This window comes from Oncorhynchus gorbuscha, linkage group LG09 (genome assembly GCF_021184085.1).
Source record: "Oncorhynchus gorbuscha isolate QuinsamMale2020 ecotype Even-year linkage group LG09, OgorEven_v1.0, whole genome shotgun sequence".
NCBI lineage: Eukaryota > Metazoa > Chordata > Actinopteri > Salmoniformes > Salmonidae > Oncorhynchus > Oncorhynchus gorbuscha.
Window position 1 is genome coordinate 50222675 of NC_060181.1, and position 23570 is coordinate 50246244.

Sequence of the window (23570 nt, forward strand, 5' to 3'; positions counted from 1 at the left end):
CATCTTTCTTTTGGTGTTTTTCAGAGTCAGTAGAAATGCCTCTTTAGTGTCTTGAGTTTTCATAACTGTGACCTTAGTTGCCTACCGTCTGTAAGCTGTTCGTGTCTTAACGACCGTTCCATAGGTTCCATCATTGTTTCATTGAACAAACACGGGAAACAGTGCTTAAACCCTTTACAATGAAGATCTGTGAATTTATTTGGATTTTTACAAATGATCTTTGAAAGACAGGGTCCTGAAAAAGGGACATTTCTTTTTTTATTGAGTTTACAATGACATCTGACCAAAATAAAATGTCCTCTTCCCGTGAAAGACAATGGTTTACTTGCTGTACAATGTCAATGTTGTTCCATCAAATCAGCACAATATCAGTAGTAAGGCCATCTCCTTTATACTATTCTAAATAGTGATCAGTTCACCTACTCAGAATTTTCCTCTAGCCCAAGACTATGTTCAGTATATTGAGAAAGTATTCAGACCCCTTCACTTTCTCCACATTTTGTTACGTTACAGTCTTAAAAGGTATTAAATTGTTTATTTTCCTCATAAATTGTCAGTCAGAATATGAATGTCATCTGTTACTAGCAAATTATTGATTTTATGAACCTTGTTTCTTAAGCTGCCTGTTAACATGGGCTGTTTTTAACACTTTTCTTCGAGGATGCTTCATTGCTTTACTGGGAAGCTTAGCAGAAGTAGATATGCTAATGTTATTTATGTTAGTGCAGGGTGAGCTGCACACAGTGGACTTCCTACTCGGGCACACCACCTCAGTGCTAACAGTATAAATCTGGTTTATAGACACATGATTACTGCATACAATAGCTATGGGATCAGCAGTCATTCAGGGCAGTTGGAGGGACATTTATTTAGGTTATTACATTGTGTCTACCAACTCCCCCGGGATAATGTACATTTGCTGAAGCATTATGACAACTCTGCATCACAATGGTAGGGACTAGCTGAGTTGGGCTTGGGTCATTGATAAGTCATTGTCTCAATGCAAGCCTTATAATGCTGTGAAAGTACCCAGGAACCCAAATTATTTGGGTGGATTTTATCCTTGTAAAACAAAATTATATCAAAATTGTTAACACCCATTGAGCTACAATAATCACATAGCCAGTTGTGAAGAGAAAGAATCCTGCTAAAGAGTTCAATGCCACGATTCAGAGGGCACAGGAGCAGTGCCTTTTACTGAAGAGTACCTACAGTCTGGCCACTCTACCATAAAGGCCTGATTGGCGGAGTGCTGCAGAGATGGTTGTCCTTCTGTAAGATTCTCCCATCTCCACAGAAGAACTCTGGAGCTTTGTCAGTGACCATTGTCACCTCCCTGACCAGGGCCCTTCTCTCCCGATTGCTCAGTTTGGCCGGGAGGCCAACTCTAGCAAGAGTCTTAATGGTTCCAAGCTTCTTTCATTTAAGAATGATGGAGGCCACTGTGTTCTTGGGGACCTTCAATGCTGCAGATATTTTTTGGTACCCTTCCTCAGATCTATGCCTTAACATAATCATGTCTCTGAGCTCTACGGACAATTCCTTCAACCTTAGGGTTTGGTTTTTGTTCTGCCATCCACTGTCAACTGTGGGACCTTATATAGACAGGTGTGTGCACCTTTCCAAATCATGTACAACAAAGTTGTAGAAACATCAAGGATGTTCAATGGAAACAGGATGCAGCGGAGCTCAATTTAGTCTCATAGCAAAGGGTCTGAATACTTTAATACAACAATTTAATACATTTTAGAATAAGGCTGTAAGGTAACAAAATGTGGAAAATGTGAAGGGGTCTGAATACTTTCCGATTGTACTGTGTTGCCAGTTGAGTTGGTACTTGCTACAAGGCCATCAAATGCATTATGACTAGATGGGCAGAAACAACTCCAATCTTCCGACCAATTGTCAATCCAATGGTTTATTAAGAGGGGGAAATATATATATAAAACATTTGTCTATCAACAACAAAGCAAAACAGTCATTGCATGGAAATATTAGACAAACGTATTTACCCTTTCCTGTTTAGATGTCTTTGATATGAAAGGATCACAGGGGAAATGTTTCATTCCAGCAAGGGTCACGAGCGAAGGGTTGGTCTAACTAGTCTACACCCTCCCATCACGTACATAAACACTTTGATTTACTCTGCCCATCTCATGCCTTAGACATATTGCAGACATTGAAAAATGAACAGGACAAAATAAAACATGGACAAAAATAAATCACACCAATCATATTGACAGCAGGGCAAGCAGACCTGAATGACCGGCTTGCCATTTTTGTATTCAAAACTTAATTTCAGAAAAAAATAGATCAATGACTTACTTCCATAAAAAGGATTTACAATCACTCTTGCTTACTTATATATGACAAAGTGGAGTTTCACACTCTGTAAGATGGCACACCTTGTAATAAAACAGGAAAAATAACTAAGAAATCAATTTAAGAGACCATTCGAACAGGATTAACTGAAATGACTAACCCCCAAATGTTTTACAATGGTCTAAAATCACATTTGTGAATCAGTGTACAACTGGATTTTCAGAGAAAAACGAAGTCTGCCTTTACTGCCCCTGGTCAATCTTTGGTATTGCTTACGAATGTTCATTGCGCATTTTATTCATAAACAAACACATCCAGTGAAACATTTTGCACTATAAGCTATGCCAAATGTTGACCACACTATATGGACACAACCATGTCCCTTTTTAAAAATATAATGGCATGATTTTGTTCCATGCACTACAGTGCGTTTTACCTAAACCATTCTATTGATTTCATTTCAGGGTAAAAAGGAGAACAAGATGCACTACTCTAATATTTAGTATCAACCAATGCAATTATGTAGGCAAAAATCAATTCAATTCACAAAAAAAAATGGCTCCAACAAACAAGAAAACAATTTATTTCATAAAAAAGGTTCTGAAGTGAAAACTTGGCTGCATGTCTATGGCAATGTCTAGGCAAAGACACAGGATTCAGCGATCGGAGTCTACAGTGTTCTAATCCTGACAGCCCCCCCTCGTGCTGTTGCCCTCGTACAATCTGCAGGGATGATGGGTGGACGTGACACTACCCAACTCACTGGCAACTATAGTTGCAGCATGCCAGTGAAGGACTAGATTAAGGGCTAACAAAAGGTAGATCATCAACTAGAATGACAGTTCCTTGATCCCCTACATCTAAGTACTACTGAGGATAACCATTTTCTTCTCTTACAGTACAAGGACGAGTAGAGAACGACCATATTCGCACCCCTGGAAGAGTAAGGAAACAGATGTTCTAATCCGCTGTTTAGAGGGAATTGTCCATTCACTGTTGAAGCTGTGCGGTTAATAGGGGCACAGGGCCAATCACAAACCTATAATAATAATAATAATAAATTGACAATTATGTACATACTTACAAAATTATGTAAATCAGGAAAAACAAGTTTAATCATTTCATTCATACAATGTCTGCAGACAATTTCGTGCACATACACCAAAAGGACTGGAGATTGTTTCAGAAAACACAAACTTGGTGGGGGGGTCTTTCTCCATATCCAGGCAGTAATTTTCCATCCAATGCTGCAGCTGACATGGTCATGTGATACAGGGTAAACGACATGGTGGTTCTGACCACTGTGGTGCTAAGCAGCACCATGTAAAGGATCTATATCTAGCAGCTGGTGTACATAGCATCCACAATCACCCCCTACTCTTACTAGGGCCTACTACAGCATGGTGCGTCCACACAGCACATATCCAAGGCTTTGGTTTCCTTTCAATGAAAAACACACACACACACCTCTTCTCCTCCCCTAGCAAACAGCCTTGCGAAAGCAAACAGCAGGGGAAGGGAATACCACATTAACTAAAGAAAAGTGAAAGTCCAAAGGAAACTCATACAGCCAAGGTGGCTTTTGTGCCTCATCTTCACCCTTGTTTAGAGACTCATGTTCCCTTGTTTATTTTGGGGAGTGGTCGTGGAGGGGGGTGAAGGGAGAGTTGCTGGAGGAAGGACACTCTGAGACTCCCTCCATCTTGGCTGGCGAGCCAGTGGAAGAACCCACGCTGCTGAGGCTGCCGTCTAGCACGTCTGGTGGACAGAGACTGGCAAGTGAAGAATATGCATTTCAGCACACAAACTGTTAAGATATTCAATGACAATGGCATTGTGATTCTGCTCATCATATGAAGGTGCAGGGTTTAGCCTAATGGCAGGGAGGGAACTGAAAGTGTTTAAATTGAACTAAATGGCCTAAACATGCAGTGGCTTTTATGAAGTTTGAGGAACATTCACCAGGAGTTGAAGTCTGTCAGTTGTTGGGGAGTAGGCAAATCAGAGGACAACATGGTGGTGGTCCCATGAAAGAGCCTCTTTGGCTGGCTCTCCATCTCCATCATCTCCCCTACAGAAGGGGAGGCACAGACATTCAACTAAAGAGAACCAACATATCCATAGGACATAAAACACCTCACAAAATTCCCTTTCACCTAAACCTCCAAAACAGGAGTTCAAAGGGGCAAGTGAAGTGGCTCTAGTATTCTGTGTGTGTACAAAAACACAAAACAAAACTTCAAAGACTTTACTGAATTACAGTTCATAAGGAAAATTAATCAATTTAAATAAATTAGTCCCCAATTTATGGATTTCACCTGACTGGGCAGGGGGGCAGCCATAGGTGGACCTTGCAGGGCATAGGCCACCCACTTAGCAGCCAGGCCCAGCAAATCAGAATGAGTATTTCCCCACAAGAGGGCTTTATTGGAGCCAGAAATACTCTTCAGAATCTTTATTGAATGAGGGATTCAATAATCTGGCAACAGCTCAAGTGGACATACCTGCAGTCAGGATGCCAATTGCATGCTCCCTCAACTTCAGACATCTGTGGAATTGTTGTGACAAAACTGCACATTTTAAAGTGGAATTTTATAGTCCCCAGCACAAGATGCAAATGTGTAATGATCATGCTGTTTAATCATCTTCTTTAGAGCCTTGCAAAGGAGAAATGGTAATTAACAGGGATGTAAACACATTTATGAGAAATAAACTGTTTGTGCACATGGAACATTTATTTCAGCTCATGAAACCAACAATTTACATGTTGTGTTTATATTTATGCTCATACCAGTCCAACGCTTGGACACCTACTCATTCAAGTAGCCACCCTTTGCCTTGAAAGATTTGCACACTCTTGGCATTCTCTCAACCAGCTTTATGAGGTCGTGAATGCATTTCAATTAACAGGTGTGCCTTAAGTTAATTTGTGGAATTTCTTTCCTTCATAATGCATTTGAGCCAATCAGTTGTGTTGTGACAAGGTAGTGGTGGTATACAGAATGTTTGTTACCAAATAGGTCTAAGTCCATATTATGGCAAGAACTGGTCAAATAAGCAAAGAGAAATGACAGTCCATCATTACATTAAGACATGGTCAGTCAATGCGAAACAATTCAAAAACTTTGAAAGTTTCTTCCAAGTGCAGTCTCAAAAACAAAGCAAACCCTTTGATGAAACTGGCTCTCATAAAGGACCACCACAGTAAAGGAAGACCGAGTTACTTCTGCTGCAGAGGATACGTTCATTAGAGTTACCAGCCTCAGAAATTGCAGCCCAAATAAATGCTTCAGAGTTCAAGTAACAGACATCTCTACATAAACTGTTCAGATGCCATCATGGTTGAATTGCTTCAAAGAAACCACTACTAAAGGACACCAATAAGAAGAGAATTGCTTGGGCCAAGAAACACAAGCATTGGGCAGTAGACTGGTGGAAATCTGTCCTTCGGTCTGGAGTCCAAATTTGAGATTTTTTGTTCCAACCGCCAAGCATGGAGGTGGTGTGATGGTGCTTTGCTGGTCACAATGTCAGTGATTTACTTAGAATTCAAGGCACACTTAACCAGCATGGCTACCACAGCATTCTGCAGAGATACACCATCCAATCTGGTTTGCGCTTAGTGGGACAATAATTTGTTAAGGAAAATGACCCAGCACACCTCCAGGCTGTGTAAGGGCTATTTTGCAAAGAAGGAGAGTGATAGAGTGCTGCATCAGATGACCTGGCCTCCACAATCACCTGACCTCAACCCAATTTTTTATTGAACTAGGCAAGTCATTTAAGAACAAATTCTTATTTACAATGATGTCCTACCAAAAGGCGAAAGCCCTCCTACAGGGACGGGGGCCTGGGATTAAAAATAAATACAATACAGGACAACACACACAAGAGAGACAACACTACATAAAAGGAGACTTAAGACAACTACCCTGGACCACAGAGTGAAGGAAAAGCAGCAAACAAGTGCTCAGCATATGTGGGAACTCCTTCAAGACTGTTGGAAAAACATCCCAGGTGAAGCTGGTTGAGAGAATGCCAAGACGGTGTAAAGCTGTCAAGGCAAAGGGTTGCTACTTTGAAGAATCTAAAATCAAAATATATTTTTTATTTGTTTTAACACTTTGGGTTACCACATGATTCCATGTGTTATTTCATAGTTTTGATGTCTTCACTATTATTCTACAATGTAGAAAGTAGAAAAAATTAAGAAAAACCCTTGAATGAGCAGGTGTCCAAACTTGATTTGTACTGTACAGTGTACAAAACATTATGAACATCTGCTCTTTCCATAACAGACTGACCAGGTAAATCCAGGTGTAAGCCATGATCCCTTAGGGGGTCACCTGTTAAATCCACTTAAAATCAGTGTAGATGAAGGTGAGGAGACAGGTTAAAGGATTGTTAAGCATCAAGATAATTGAGACATGGACTGTGTATGTGTGCCATTCAGAGGGTGACAAAAGTTAAGTGCCTTTAAACAGGGTATAGTAGAAGCCAGGTGCACCAGCTTGGGAGAAGAACTGCAACAGGGCTGGGTTTTCATACAACTGTTTTTTTTTTTAACGTTTTTTTCCTCCCCAATTTTGTGTTATTCAATTGGAAGTTTGTCTTGTCGCTGCAACCCCCATACAGACTCAAGAGACGAAGGTCGAGAGCCGTGCATCCTCCAAAACACAACCCAGCCAAATCGCACTGCTTCTTAACAATGCCCGGCATATCAAGCTGATTAAATGGCATGATCATTACAAAGGTGCACCTTGTGCTTGGGACAATAAAAGGCCACTAAAATGTTAAGTTGTCACAACACATGTCTCAAGTTGAGGGTGCGTGCAATTGGCATGCTGACTGCAGGAATGTCCACCAGAGCCGTTGCCAGAGCATTTAATGTTACATTATCTACTGTAAGCCACCTCCCTAATTTTAGAGAACTTGGCAGTAGGTTCAGCCGGCCTCAACTGCAGACCATGTGTAACCATGCCAACCCAGGACCTCCACATCCAGCTTGTTCACCTGCGGTATCGTCTAAAATCAGCTACCCGGACAGCTGATGAAACTGAGGAGTATTTATGTCTGTAATAAAACCCTTGTGGGGAAAACCTCATTGACTGGCTGAAACAATTAACGATTTTACAGCGTTACAATTCATAAGGAAAATTGGTCAATTTAGCTTTTTAAAATGATAAACTTGGATTAGCTAACAACGTGCCATTGGAACACAGGAGTGATGGTTGTAGATATTCCATAAAATCAGCCATTTCTAGCTACAATAGTAATTCACAACATGAACAATGTCTACACTGTATTTCTGATCAATTTGATGTTATTTTAATGGACAAAAAAAGCTTTTCTTTCAAAAACAAGGTCATTTCTAAGTGACTCCAAACTTTTGAACGGTAGTGTATATCTATATAAAAAAAAATAATACAGACCCACCTTTACGTTTGATGGGCCCCAGGATGCTGGGCCTGATGCAGTTAATGGGGCTTTGGCTCCGCCGGCTAGAGAAAAGAGAAAACCGACAAAGCAACATTTATAGCAGTTACTAAATAAGCATTCTGATCATCAGTTGTAGGACTATGAATGGGAGTTGTCAGTGATCAGAGCTTCCCTTAGAGCACTCACCTGAAGCGTCGCGTTGGGCTAGGTATAGGGCTGGGGGATAGGCCATTGCTGCTCACCAGAATTTGCAATGAAGGGGAGAAGCACTGCTGCTCATTGGAGGAAGGAAATATATAATTATGAGCCAGGACTCTCTGCCAGAAAAACATTTGTGGTCCTAACTGCCAGGCATCCATACAAATTGCAGTGGCTGCACAATGCACATACCTTCTTCCCTATCCCTCTTGTAGGGGATGGTGCTGGGGACACAGGCACAAAGTCTATGCGCTTTGGGGACGACGAAGCAGATTTCTCAAAGTCATTGTCACTCTATGGGGATTAGCACAAGCAAAACTGTAAATCAGCATTAATCAAACTATTGTACCACCATTCATTCAACTGTAAAGTGGTGGTGGTGAGCATACAAATCATACCAATGAGGTGGTTGTTGCTAATATGCTACTGAATGACTTATTTTAATATATTATTTATTTATTCAGGCGAGACAAACAAACCATACTTTCTTCTCTCTATTCCCACCCCATCAAGAGGTAGGCATGCCAACGACCAATTTTCATTCATCAGTTCATAATGTGGCATATTTTTGATTATAGTTACCCCAATATTTCTATATCATTAATTATATTCTCAGATCATTGTGCATCTAAGAACATGGATAACTAGTTAGTAGCCCCACCTGCTGACCACTGCAGGAATGGACCCCATACCCAGTGCCCTTAAAGGATACTTCAGGAGTATGGCAATGAGACCCTTTATCTACTTATCAAGAGCAAGATGAACTCAAGATATAACTTTTATGTCTGTGTCCCATATGAATGAAGTTGAGAGGTAGTTTCACTAGCCAATGTTAACTACTGTTAGTGCAATGACTCGAAGTCTATGGGTATCTGTTAGCATGTGTAACGGATGTGAAACGGCTAGCTTAGTTAGCGGTGCGCGCTAAAATAGCGTTTCAATCGGTTACATCACTTGCTCAGACCTTGAAGTAGTAGTTCCCCTTGCTCTGCAAGGGCCGCGGCTTTTGTGGAGCGATGGGTAACGATGCTTCGAGGGTGACTGTTGTCGATGTGTGCAGAGGGTCCCTGGTTCGCGCCCGGGTATGAGCGAGGGGACGGACGTAATGTTATTCTGTTACACATGGTTGCGTTTAGATTTTTGTACAATATAAATACATTTATCAGAGCCTCCCGGGACGAGGAAATTGTTGGATACTTCTGTGCTCCTGTAAACGTAGGGGTTAGGGCAGGGGTTTTCAAACGTTCCTTGCCCAGGGACGCCTGCACAGGCAAACCGGCGACCACCCCATCATATGTTAAGATTTTTTTTATTTTTTTACGTAATCAACATTTTAAAATATATTTGGTAGACAGTTACATTGTTATAACTTCCTCTTGCCATTGAACTGTGGGGAAGTGACATTTTCTTACAAAAATATAAATACTAATTTCCTCCATATTAAAGCGATAGTTTGAGATTTTTTCAAAGAAGCCATTTATGCTAACTGTTCCTGTAAACGTCAAGTCATTGCACTAATACTAGTTAGCATTGGCTTGTGAAACTACCTTTAACTTCCTTCATCTGGGATGCAGAAACATAAAAACGGTATCCACAATGGTATTCTGTTGCAGCTAGCAATATAAAATACTTACCATAAAATCCCCCAAAACATTAAAAATAAAAACAATTATAAAACTGACCCCCTGCAGTACTTTGGGGCCACGGACTGCAGTTAGAAAATCCCTGGTATAAGGTTGTCTAAGGTGAAAGCTATGATCCTTTATTGATGTCACCTGTTAAATCCACTTCAATCAGTGTAGATGGAAGAGACAGTTTAAAATGAGAATTTTTCAGCCTTCGAGACAATTAAGACATGGATTGTGTATGTGTGCTATTCAAAGGGTGAAAGGGCAAGATAAAATATTTTAAGTGCCTTTGAAGTGCAACACTGCTGGGTTTTTCACACTCATCAGTGTCCCGTGTGTAACAAGAATGGTCCACCACCCAAAGGACATCCAGCTAACTTGACAACTGTGGGAAGCATTGGAGTCAACATTGGCCAGCAACCCTGTGGAAAACTTTAAACGGCTTTTAGAGTCCATGCCCCAATGAATTGAGGCTGTTCTGAGGCCCAAGGGGGTGCAACTCAATATTAGGACGGTGTTCCTAATGTTTTGAACACTCAGTGTATATGCAGCGGCTCAGATTTTCTCAGGATTCAGTTGAAATGGAGCATCTTATTTTGTGGTAAAACTTATTCAGCTCATACTGTACTTGCCTCGAATAATCTTACCTATTGTGGTCTCTAGAGTGAGAAAAGCTTAGTTCCAATGTCTTAATATCGTTCACCAGGTTAAAAAATAAATAATCACCAATTATCAATTCTGGTATAAGTGCCATGATGGGTCAAAAATATTAATAATAAATTAAAAAGTATTCACATATCATTCAGCCTTAATTCATTTACAGATTTGGGGCAAAGGGCTGGATCTGTCAACGTCTGTCTGAAATCTGATTAAAGTCACCGCCAGGTATTATAGGGGCGTCACCACATCCCAGTAGTGTTTGTACTATTGCATGAAAGAACTCAGGAGAGTCTGCATTTGGAGCATAAATATTGCACAATGTAACCGACAAACTGTCCCCTCACCACAGCTGTCCCCCTGATTCTGTTCTTGAGAGACTGGTGGCCGAGTATGGGCCACACTCCCTACAAAATAGACAAGTTTTCACTGGCCGAAGGACACAAAATGCAATGATGCACTCCTAAATATTGGAGTGCGTAAGCCTAGTATTTTTTTTGGGGGGGGGGAATCAAATTCAGATTTATTGTTACCATGGGAGCATCATCATTTCTCACCAGACTCAGACTCTCCTCCCAGGACTGACTCATCTGCATGGCTGCTTGAACCTCCCTGTGATGATAACACAGACATCTATGAATATGCTTTTTTCCTAAAAGGGTTGATCCAATGATACTCAACCGCGGTTATTGACATAGTAAACCATCACAAGACAAGTGAGCGGTTAATAAATAAAATGCTTTCAAAGGCCAATAAACTGAATTTCATCATGCACCAACTTGTCCCAATCTATACAAGTCTCTTACCGTTCATGGGCTGTCTCTCTGTTCATCACATCCACACCTTCCTCCTGTAGTACCAAAAACAAGTAGCAGACAATAACTAATAACAAGATTAGTAATGTAAAACATACAGAGCCCGTAAAACATATATGTTAAGACCTTTTGTGAAAGAGCAGTTTGAAAGATATGGCAAATATAAATCAAACTGGATAGACATCAGAAAGAGATGGGTGAGGTTGAGGGTCGACAGGAGTAAAAACAAAGAACTATTGTAAAATAAACTGTCCATAAAATGTATATAGTATGAATAAGCTGGAAATAAAGGCCTAAGCGTTGTTGTTCACTAGTTTACTCCAATTGGGGGAGGGGTGATAGGGTTGGAGGGTAATAAAGGGAAATTAATATTTTTAAAGAGAGATCGATATGCATGTTCATCACATGTATATATAATATTTTTTTGCAAATATGATGGGGTATTGGAAGTGACGCAGACAATTACATTTATGGAAGCTACAATCTATCTGCAATATTGAAGCTGATCTAATCCCCCCACCCAGAAATAAACAAGAAGCATAGACAGTTGGTGAGTGATATTACAGGATCTCACCTATGGATCAAACGGGCTGACAGTCAAGAGTGAACGTTGTTGGAGAGTACTACCAATTGGTCTGCTCTGGGAAACCGTGAGCTCTGTGTACTATATCGGAAATAGGGTGCCATTTGAGAGGCAGTCTATGGCTCTGGCACGTCTGTCAGTCACTGACACACCCTATGGATGAAGGCCTGAAATGCAAAGCAGCTAAAATCATCGCTTGGTTCCATGACAAGTGTGTGCACTGCAGTGGTACTTACCCGCTTGATCTGATGAAGCCTTGTGCTGGGGACACGAATGGGCGATGAAGGGACCTGCATGTGTGTGTGAAGGTGAGCAAGATGAATTAAATGATTCCCCCAGTCTATAAGATATTTCTTAGTAAGAGTAGTATGCATACTATTTTGATTATACTCCAATTTCCATACCATATTAGGGCGGTTGACAACAGTGGTGCTGTTTCGCCTGCTGCGTAGAATCTCTCTGTGGAAAACCTGGGAATTGTCACTAAAAATGGACAGAAAGATTAACACCACCACTTTGGAGTCTCAAATGGCACCCTATTCCCAATATAGTACACTTATTTTCACCAGGTCCCAAAATAGCCCACTATGTAGGCAATAGTGTGAGATAGGGCTCTAGTCAAAAGTAGTGCACAGTATTGTAAATAGGACGACATTTGGAACACATTAATCTACTACTATGCTGAATGTCAGCACTATCCTACCAACAGCCTGATCTTGAGAAACTGGTGGCCTTGTTAACGTCGCTGGTCTGCTGTGGCATTACTTAATTGTCCACACTCCTGACATCAGAGAAGGTGTGTAATTATTACAGACCCCCCCCCCATTAGCTACTGCAGAGGTCCAGCGAAATGAAGGCACTTCAAAAAAGATATATATATACACTTTACATTTCACAGCCATGCAGTTTGACTAGATCAACATCTCAAGTCAGAAATATTGTGAGGAGCAGTGAGCAAATTGACATTTAAAGTGATACAAGTGAGGTGAAAGACATTTTCTGAAAACCTTAGGCCATTAATCATTGGGGCGCTGTTGGATCGTCTCAGGTGTCCGTCGCTCTGAACTAGTGTTGATGGGATTACGAGGTCCAATTCCATCTTCTCTTGTTTGCTCATCCTGGTGTCCTTTCGTTTAGCTGGCTCGAGATGTCTTCAGAAACGCCTGCAACGTTCCAGGCCACCAGTGTGTGAACCTACATGGTGATGCAAAGCAACGTTCTACGTAGGTAACGTTAGCTACTCCAATGCTGATTGATGGATCTGAAAAATATCACCGACATGTATAAAGTTAGTTTATATTGGCCCAAGTTCCAGCAAGTGACGCTCTTGAAAATTCTTTCTTGGTTATTTGTCTAAACCGACGTAGTTTTTTCTAATAGGCTAGCAAATCACAGCTCACTCAAAGCCCTGGCCTGTGCTAGTTAGCCTAGCCACACAGGCACAATGCCTAGTAGCTAGCTAGCTACTTGCTAATTAAACTAGCTAGCAAGCGAGCGAACGTTACTAGTCTCGAGCAAGAAAGTGATGCGTAGTCAACTGTTTAGAAAGACCAGTTGGCCTAATTAAAACATGTCGACAATTGAAATCACCAATCCAACAGAACGGTGTACTTTGTATAACGTCGTGTTAGCTTGTAGTATAGAAAAATAGTATTTTCCTATACTACTAGTTCGCTACTAACTATTACGCGAGTTAGCTCGAATATTATGATTTCAAGCCAGCTGGCTAACGCCGTTATATCAAATGGTTATTGATGAAGTTGCTATGCTAGCTTGAAAGTTTCATTACCATGTTCAGACGATCATCAACCTTACATAACTTGTACAGTTTTCCCTCAGCCATATATCGAGCATTTCCCTTCTTCACAATACGTTAACTCCGAGTAAAATTAATTCGTGTAGGCCGCTGAACTCAATGATCAATTGTGTTTATTAATCTGCTACTTGATCCGACGAAAAATCTCCAATCCCAAACCTCCCGCCCCTTTTGATGCTTGTAGGGTGACCGACAGCAGACGGATCCAATTAAATTGCCTCAATTTGCCGGTGTACCCGTCTGAAAGGCAGACAAGTGGCCAATGGTTGCAGCGGTTGTGAGCTATTTCCTGGTGGCGTCATACAGTCAAAATGTCGGTTAACTTGATGCTGCTGCTAGGTAAAAGAGCTGAAGGAGGTCTGGAGGTGTTGCCATAAATAACACTTTCAAGATCAGTTGGTTGAAAATATGTTTGGTCAACGCTGAATCAATTTGGTATTTCATTCCAAACAATGTGTTTAATAAATTGAGAGGTCCTCAATTTTTACTGAAATGTAATTATATTCCTGAAAGATTACCCGCTAAATTGTCATATTGTAAACTGTGTTTTATGTGTTAGGCTATTAGTTGGTTGTATTGTACTTACCAGTACCCAGTGTTCGTGGGGTCTGACATGCCAATCAAATTGCTATCTGCCGGGCATCCTGGTGGTTGGCAGAGTTGCGTGGAGGAGGGTTGGGCAGGGGGATGGAGCATTGGAAGTTAACACCAGGTTTAGCCATTGTTCTCTCTCTTACATCTGGCCTTCACAAGAGAAGGTTACGGTTGTTTTATAGGGTATCCTTCATTTATTTGGCGTGGGCTACGGCCAAACAGTAGCCTATGTGAAGTTGGGTTAATAAACCGTAAATTCGTAAACTCATCCTCTGTCTGGATAATTGTTCCTTTATCATCTAGTCAAGTCATTACAATCTGAACAATTTATAACGTTGAATGAGTTTCCAATACCTTTCAGAGTTTATTTCTGTTGTCAAAGCCATTCCCAGTGGTCCTGACATGCTTATTCCTGACATTGTCTGTAAAAAAAGCTTGGTTAATTCCTTACGAATCTGTATACCAAACAAATTTAAGGAAGTGCACTTCAATATTCTACATAAAATATATCCATGTAATTATATGTTGTCCAAATTTGTGGCTATTGATGATATCTGCATTTTCTGTAAAAAGGTGAACATCTGACTCACTAATGTTAATTTGTGATAGAATTTTGTAAAAACCTGAATATTTATTTACCATTTTGAACACTACCCATGTTTTTGATATGAAGGGTATATGTTACTATTGCAATGATAACAAGACCACTGAAATGATCGTGAATTTTTTATTCTTGTTGCCAAATACTTTATACACAAACAAAAATTCCAGAATGCTATACCCAAATTAAAATATTTTGGATTGATTTTAATCATCTTGTTAAGACGTTATTTCAGAGTGAATACAATTGCACTAGAATTTGTATTATTATTTATATATTTTTTTTGTATGTAGTATTTTCTTGTTTTATACCTGTGTTTTGTTTTGTTATACATGTTTGATGTAGCAATGTAGGGGCGGCAGGTAGCCTAGTGGTTAGAACGTTGGGCCAGTAACTGAAAGTTTGCTGGATTGAATCCCCGAGCTGACAAGTAAAAAATCTGTCGTTCTTCCTCTGAACAAGGTTTTTTCCCTAGCAGCAGCATTTACATTTTTTTTAATACATAATACAAAATTATCAACGACTTACAATTTTCATATAACTAGGCAAGTCAGTAAAGAACAAAGTCTTATTTACAATGACGGCAAACCAAAAGACAAAAGGCCTACTGCAGGGACGGGGCCTGGGATTTTAAAAAATTAATGCATTTACATTACATTTAAGTCATTTAGCAGACGCTCTTATCCAGAGCGACTTACAAATTGGTGCATTCACCTTATGACATCCAGTGGAACAGTCACTTTACAATAGTGCATCTAAATCTTAAAGGGGGGGGTGAGAAGGATTACTTATCCGATCCTAGGTATTCCTTAAAGAGGTGGGGTTTCAGGTGTCTCCGGAAGGTGGTGATTGACTCCACTGTCCTGGCGTCGTGAGGGAGTTTGTTCCACCATTGGGGGGGCCAGAGCAGCGAACAGTTTTGACTGGGCTGAGCGGGAACTGTCCACTAGTGCATATGGACTAAGTTTTAAAACAAAGCTGTTTTTTTAAACAGGAATTGACAATGTCTTTTATGACTTCACCTGACAAAGAGCATAATGTGAACTGTAGCTCCTATACCACCTAGCAACTAGCTTTTCAGCTTACTGAGTAGGGTTTAGACCACAGTTTGTGAGTGGCCCTTTGAGAGTTCTCATAGGCATCTTTAGATATCTCTGAAAACAAGTAACTTCATCTTTAGAGCTTGGACGCGTGGGGAGGTCCTGAGATCACAAGTTCCAAGAATAGTTTTTGGAACACCTCAAAAGGTATACTTCAGTTCTTTGGGGTACTTTAGATTTAAGCCATAGATGAGGCCCATAAGCAAGGTACATGACTGTGTAACACTGCGAATACCAGCCAGGACCTCTGCTCCTTCGATGCAGATCCCATGCTCTATATTCTGGTGCAGATCCCATGCTCTATATTCTGGTACAGATCCTTCACAGTGAACACCTTTATCACATGCTGAACAAGGTTCTCTCGGATCATGGTGTCATCAGCATCCGGAGTGAAAAAAATAAGAAATAACAGACTAGGCTACTTGATTAACTGTGCAACTTGAGAGGAGAGAGAGGGAAGATCTCATTTAGAGATAAACAAGGATACAAAAACAAAAACCTTTACCTTGTATTCTGTGATAAGTTCTTCAACCCTCTCACCGAGGTATATGATCAGGCCACGGATTAGACTGTCTCTTCTTTCCTGGCTGGTGTTGCATTGTAATATGATGTTATACAAATAATTGCATTTAATACCGCCAAATAAATACATAGTACAACCTATATACTATTGTGAAAGTGTTACTGTGAATACCCCATACAGAACTTCAAGGATTTTCTGCTTGTCCTCCTTTACAGCACCTCCTTTTGTCTTAAACAAGTCCAATAGTTTTGGTGTATATTCTTACAGCTTCTGGATAAAGATGGACTCAAGAGCAACAGTTGTAATTCTTCTGAAGTCTTCCTTAATCTGAGAGAGAGGAGATGGGGGAGGAAACATATTCTGATCAGATAAGGACAAAGGATGATCTGAGAGCCAGAATGCGAGAACCCCTGAGAACCCCTCCCAAAGCATGTGCAGAGTGAGAATGTTTAGACTAATCTTTAATACATATTTAATTGTAGATTAGAATATTAGGTTAAGACAACACAAAATATTTAAATCTATATACATTTTTTTAACCTACATTGACTATTTTCATTCAGCTGTGTTTTGTACCTGGATGGGTTCAAACAAGGCTGGCCATCTATCTTTGAAGTCCTTTACAGGAAGGGCCTGAATGACATCTTGTCTTCGATATGAGAAGGTCTTTGCCATTTTGGCACTCACAATGTTGTGGTTGTCACGTATTTGTACTTATCCCAGTAGCCCCACTCGCTCCCTCTCCAGGGTCTCATCTGTTTCTCCAGCAGGGTGGGGTGGGAGGTAATTTACCTCCGCCTTCTTTGTTTTGTTTATGTTCTTGGCAACGGGCTTGTCCTCTGGTGATTTTCTCTTGACAGAGTTCACTTCCAGTTCTAGGCAACCAATTCCTCTCAGTTTCGATCTGTAATTGCCCATCTTGTACTTTAGGCTGGTTTGCCATCCGTATACGCCTGAGAAGGACCCAAGCTCTTAGACATGGGTACTTTTTTACGAAAGCTTCTGCAACCTGACAAATTTGTAGACTTGACGGATAGGCTGTAAACTGGAAGATCCTTTCAGACAGTTTTTCCAGGATGTCTGATTTCACAGGCAGATTGTTGAGTAGTGTTCCATCCTTCATGTGTGCTTCATTAGCTGCCTCAAGAATGAGCTCTGTATCATAAGCAAAGCAAGGAACTTCAAACTCAGATGGCCACGGACTGGAGCGTTGGGAAGAGGTACTTTCTGGAGAGGACAATATCACAGTATCACGTGATCCAAGGCAGCACCTCTCATCTGATGTATCTGTGGAGATGTTATTGAGTTCTTGTACATTTAAAATAATAAGAGGTGGGCCGTCAAGGTCAACCACTTTGATGGTGTCTTTATCCGTTAGGTCTACAGTATCAAGCAAAGAAAATAACTGATCTCCATATGCACTCTCCATGTATTGTAGAACAAATTATTTTTGAAGCTGAAATGTCTTGCACAATTGTGCCAAGCTCAGCCACAGTAGCAGGGATTCCAAAAGGCAATGTTAGCTTACGGATTTCAGGGGCCCTCCAATAGGACCCGTAGCCTGACGTTTCTGTTCTGTTGTAGCGAAAGTGATCCTGTCAAGAACAAATGAATAAAAGTTATCAAATGGGTATGATGTCAAACATTGGTATTCCATTAAATCGATATCAAGTGCTGCTTACTAGATCTCATAATAATAAACATGCAAAACCAAGCATTTCTATTCTACACCAAATATTACATTCGGTATGAGCTCTATGAGCAATGCATTGTTTTTAAACCCATGTATAAATACACCACATTTAAAACTAATATATTTTAAAAGATTGCTACCTAATATTGCAGGCAAATATGGTGCTTCAGGGTTACCATGCACTTTTGGCCAACAGCGTATGCTGTTAGTGGGTAGATCAAATCAAATCAAATTTATTTATATAGCCCTTCGTACATCAGCTGATATCTCAAAGTGCTGTACAGAAACCCAGCCTAAAACCCCAAACAGCAAACAATGCAGGTGTAAAAGCACGGTGGCTAGGAAAAACTCCCTAGAAAGGCCAAAACCTAGGAAGAAACCTAGAGATGAACCGGGCTATGTGGGGTGGCCAGTCCTCTTCTGGCTGTGCCGGGTAGAGATTATAACAGAACATGACCAAGATGTTCAAATGTTCATAAATGACCAGCATGGTCAAATAATAATAAGGCAGAACAGTTGAAACTGGAGCAGCAGCACAGTCAGGTGGACTGGGGACAGCAAGGAGCCATCATGTCAGGTAGTCCTGGGGCACGGTCCTAGGGCTCAGGTCAGATGAAACTGGAGCAGGAGCATGGCCAGGTGGACTGGGGACAGCAAGGAGTCATCATGTCAGGTAGTCCTGGGACATGGTCCTAGGGCCCAGGCCAGTTGAAACTGGAGCAGCAGCATGGCCAGGTGGACTGGGGACAGCAAGGAGTCATCATGTCAGGTAGTCCTGGGGCATGGTCCTAGGGCTCAGGTCCCCCGAGAGAGAGAAAGAAAGAGAGAAGGAGAGAATTAGAGAACGCACACTTAGATTCACACAGGACACCGAATAGGACAGGAGAAGTACTCCAGATAAACAAACTGACCCTAGCCCCCCGACACATAAACTACTGCAGCATAAATACTGGAGGCTGAGACAGGAGGGGTCAGGAGACACTGTGGCCCCATCCGAGGACACCCCCGGACAGGGCCAAACAGGAAGGATATAACCCCACCCACTTTGCCAAAGCACAGCCCCCACACCACTAGAGGGAAATCTTCAACCACCAACTTACCATCCTGAGACAAGGCCGAGTATAGCCCACAAAGATCTCCGACACGATGTCTGCCAATTCCTTTTGCTCAATGACCATAAGCTTCTGTGTAGATTCCAGCTCAAACCCCTTAAGGTGCTCATTATACCAAGCATTCTGAACACTTTGCAATGAAAGCGAGTTCTCCATGAACAACGTTCATTATAAGTATTTCAACAAAGTCCGCTAGACCTCCGGTCGATCCGTAGGCTAGGATCATTCCAACCGAGTAGTTGGTACCATTGCAGGAAAGTGTGTTTGCCATCTGAACAAAAGTCTCATCTGGAAAATAAAATTGTACCGCTTCCTTTGTCATCCTTTAACACTTCCAAAGCAACAGTGGACAGCTTTGTGGCAGATAGGGCAGGCTTGACAAGATTGGTGCCATGCAGATGGTACACAAGCATTAGTTGATGCTTCACTGCAAGAGACAGCTAAATGTTTTGAAAGCTGTTGGTCTGTCGAACAATCCACTTAAAAACTGTTTAGGTTCATAGCGTATAGTCCAAAAAGCTATAAGGATTCCAAATGCCTTTATCAGCTGCAGGTAGGTAGTGTTCAATGAAATTACGTTTTGGGATAAGACTATCCCGAGGAAAAACCTTTAAGAATCTATGCCTGTGCTCTGATATCTTGCTGTCAAGGTACCAAATTGATTATTCTGTGTGAATTGGCGAAACCACAAGTTCAACAATATCTTTGAGGTCCATAACAATTTCCCATGATGGTTCACCTACAGGTATTTTAGTTCCTATAATGAATGGAAGCAGATGCAGTAGGGCACTAGTTTTCATGAGCATTTCCTCCAATACTTATTTTCCTTGGATTCATCAAGTCAAGAGGAATTGATTCTGGGCAGTCAGTTTTATCTAGCCACTTACAGGGTAACTGTGTACTAAGATTGTTGAGTTCCAACAGAGTAAAATATTTATTATTGATTAAAACCTTTAAGCACAATGCTAGTTCCAGAGGCAGGATTCCCTCAAAAAAAATCATACAGCACATCTGGTGGATGGCCAGACAGTACATCAAAATGTTTCAATTTCTCAGCCAAAGCACACTGCTTTTTCACACCATAGCAATGTATTAAGGTTGGATTTTGTAAAACTGTCTGTATTTGTTCAGAATGTTGCTGCTTTGTTCTGGGTCGGAATGCCCCAGTTCTCACTACTTTTACCTGGATCACAGATAGCTCTGCCAAACAGAACCTGCAGACATGCGTTGCACTAAAACCTTCTACAAATCCACCAATAGAGTGGGTTCCAAGATTATCTGCCACCACACAAAAAACAATGCCCTTCAGTATCTTTCCCAGCACAGGAATAAACGTCCTTCCTCCTCTAATTGTGCAAGATCTTTTAAAAGTGGCTCTAGCACCTTCCCATATCCATATGTTTTAACATCAGCAGCCTTGCAGAGAACAGCTAAATAGACTTAAGTGTAGACCTAAACTGTAATGGGACATTTGCCAACACCCAATAGACTCCTGTAATGTGATTTTTGTGGGATGTTCCAAGGGGATTGCACACAGCAAAGTCATCAACATAGAGAAGTAAAGATAGGGTTAATTCATCTCCTGATAAACAGTCATTTTCTTTGAAATGTGTGCCATCATAAAAATACTCGTATTGAGAAAAACTCCTTTTTAAAGCCTTCTCCTGAATGTCCTTGTTGCTCAATACTTGTGACAGTGACTGCGGAATAGGAACATACTGTAAACTTCTTCCTTTCTTTGCATCAAGTATATATTCTACCGGCTCCGTCACAGAAACACTTTCTTAAAAAACTGCTTCCTCTTGTACGGTGTGGCGAGGGGTCTATCCGGCCCTAAAACTGTGCTCATGGGATTTGTCTCACAGACATCTTGAACCAAATCTGAGAATATGTAATTGTCAATTACACAGCCATGTTTCCTTAAACAGGAATTAACAATGTATTTTATGACTGGACCTGACACAGAGCACGATATGAACTGCAGTTCCTCTACTCCCTCATTGATACTTGTTTGACACATTGTAAATACTTTCCAATTTTAGCAAAAGGTGACATTTTTTGCTCAGTGTCATTTTGTAATTCTTGTTCTTCTATAGTTTCCTCCTCATGGACTTGTGTATTTGACTGGTCAATGTGTTTTTGTATTATAGTTATAAAGTCGCCCAGAGAATGAGGATTGTGTTTTCGACTCCTATGAGATGCAAGCGTACCATATACATTTGTTCTGAATCCTGTCGTGGAAGATTCAGAATTTGTTGGTAACATATGTAAGATGTTTTATATTCAAATGTGTGTAAGTTACTTCTCATCAGAATGGTATTTTTGTATAATACTGTGGCGAGGTTGCAGTTATCTGTTATATGTCGAGACTAAGTTGCATGGGCCACAGAGAGGGGAGAGGTCAAAGTGTCATCATGTGTAAACATCTTTTACTCCCTACCTTTTTCTAGTGGGGAAAGGAGGGTGGCAGTGTCTGGAATCATTCTCATGCTCCCTTTTATCTTAACCTATAGCCTCACTCCTCTCTGTGAGCTTGTCCAGGATTGGTTGTATCTAAATGACAATTTGATATATGCCTGTTGATATGGAGGATTGGTTTATGGTTCTGGGGTTTGAGTAACGAGACAAAGCTGAACGATTTATTATGTCTATGCTGTCTGACTATGTGTGTTCTTTGCTATTAAAGGATCTCAGTTGCATTGTAAGGGGGCTCTCAGAGAATTCACTGAGAGACACTGAATTACCTGAGAGTCACATGATTGTGATAGAGCTCATATAATTAAAGATGGACTTTGATAACTAACTCTGACTTGTGTGTGTGGTTTGCTCCCATGATTTGGTAAATAGAGGAAATGTCCACGACAATCCGCATTTGTCAAATATGCAGAGGACATGCTTCTACACCGTGCATCTACACCTGCATTGCTTGCTGTTTGGGGTTTTAGGCTGGGTTTCTGTACAGCACTGTGACATCAGCTGATGTAAGAAGGGCTTTAGAAATACATTTGATTGATTGATTGGACAGTTTCGTGTTTCTTTAGATGGTTTCCAAGGTGTTCAAGATTTAAAATCTGTTGGAAAATGGCAAGCTCTGCAAATTTAACATTTTAAAGAAAAGACCTCTCCTGGCCTTACTGACTTGCCAGTTGCCTTGACAAATGTACCTTAAGGGAACCCCATGTTTTGAAGGAACAGATGCAATCTGGGTGGAGGAAGGGCAGTGTTCGATTATGTCCATGCCTCAGTCTATAGTGATTCAAAAGTTCTGTTTATTTGAATGCAGCAAAACTGCAGATCATTGCATCTTACATTGCATGTGCCGCCTGATTCCTACGGAATTAAGATACAATCAATTATTTTTGTGTGTGTATATATAAGCTTAAACCATTATCACATCCCATATACTCTCATTCTAAAATAAGGAAGACACACATTGTCAATACCTGCCTGGGCGACAACGCATTGTGTAAAACACTAATAGGGCCCTATGAAATACTTTTGCTGTTTTATTTTCTGAAATTCTGTGTTAACTTTTTGTTGCCTAACTTGTTCAATCCATTTGGTTTATTTAAAAAAAACAGTATATATCTAATACCTATTATTCACACTAATATTGGGAAACTGTAATAAAAATATCCTGCGTATCCTGTCGGAGGGGTACCGTGTATTCTGTTTAAATTCCTGGATCCGCATTGTAGAAATCATAGGGCTTTACAAGCCCTAATGTGAGCTACAATCAAAAAACACAGACATTTGAAGATATTTACATACTTTGTCAATGTATTCTGGAAAATATGGTCTGTCCAGTACTCAGGAACATTTGAATACGTGAATACCTATAACGTTACCTAAAAAAGAGGAGTTGTATTAAAATCTATGACAATGTAAGGACAATAAAACTCGACTTCAGCTTTAGATAGCTAGCAGACACATCTCAATCCTAGCTGATTTGGAAGAGCTACTTGTTATCTATCTTACTAGCCAGCCCAGTTTCATTTAGCTAGTTTGGCTGTTAGATTATTGACTAAATGGCTTCTGCACAAGGTCAAGGTTTGCACTGCTTCCTTGAACATGTTGTGAATATGTGAACAACAAGGTTTCTGCAAGGAGAGGTGTAGAAAGCTACGTAATTGTTCGTTCCTGTCTCTGCCTGGCGAGCTTGCCTAGCAGGTAAACATTAAATTGCATGGGCACCATGTGTTCTGCACTGCTAACTTACTAGCTAAGTTAGTAGCATGCCCACCACTAGCTAACTATAGACAATCACGGCCGTTAACTAGTGTAGAGGACTGCTAATTCCTTATGTAGGTGACATTACACTACTATAGCTGGGACAACGTATTTTCATAGTAAAACAGGTTGGGCCCCATACAGGATATTTCTCACACACACACTCACTTAGATCATCCAGAACACTGTCACAACAGGATACTCCTAGCCACAGGTGCTAGCCGGGAGTTCGGCCATAACTCCCCTGAAGATAGGGACG

At 40.8% G+C, this 23570-nt stretch overlaps 1 protein-coding gene across 3 annotated transcripts; it reads right to left on the bottom strand.

The window, feature by feature from the left end:
• Positions 1-1900: 1900 nt before the first annotated feature.
• On the bottom strand, positions 1901-13626 carry LOC124043738 (P2R1A-PPP2R2A-interacting phosphatase regulator 1-like). Of its 3 annotated transcripts, none has more exons than XM_046362647.1 (11): positions 13432-13626; positions 12650-12903; positions 12047-12125; positions 11879-11932; positions 11051-11094; positions 10802-10856; positions 8152-8253; positions 7948-8033; positions 7759-7823; positions 4285-4393; positions 1901-4094 (listed from the first exon to the last, which is right to left on the bottom strand). In XM_046362647.1, the coding sequence occupies exons 2-11, from the start codon at positions 12757-12759 to the stop codon at positions 3950-3952; spliced, it is 849 nt and encodes a 282-aa protein (XP_046218603.1). In that variant the 5' UTR covers positions 12760-12903; positions 13432-13626; the 3' UTR covers positions 1901-3949. The 3 variants fall into 3 exon arrangements, with proteins under 3 accessions (XP_046218603.1, XP_046218602.1, XP_046218604.1); XM_046362646.1 differs by having other exon boundaries at positions 10778-10856; XM_046362648.1 differs by having other exon boundaries at positions 3939-4080; positions 10778-10856.
• Positions 13627-23570: the final 9944 nt, after the last annotated feature.

What these genes read in the sequence shown, in the direction of transcription:
- LOC124043738 (XM_046362646.1), bottom strand. Translation starts at nt 12,759, where the DNA reads ATGAGCAAACAAGAGAAGATGGAATTGGACCTCGTAATCCCATCAACA. An exon ending in CAAGAGGGATAGGGAAGAAG is followed by an intron (nt 8,034 to 8,151) that starts GTATGTGCATTG and finishes TCCAATGAGCAG; the next exon opens with CAGTGCTTCTCCCCTTCATT. An exon ending in AGCCCAACGCGACGCTTCAG is followed by an intron (nt 7,824 to 7,947) that starts GTGAGTGCTCTA and finishes TCTTTTCTCTAG; the next exon opens with CCGGCGGAGCCAAAGCCCCA.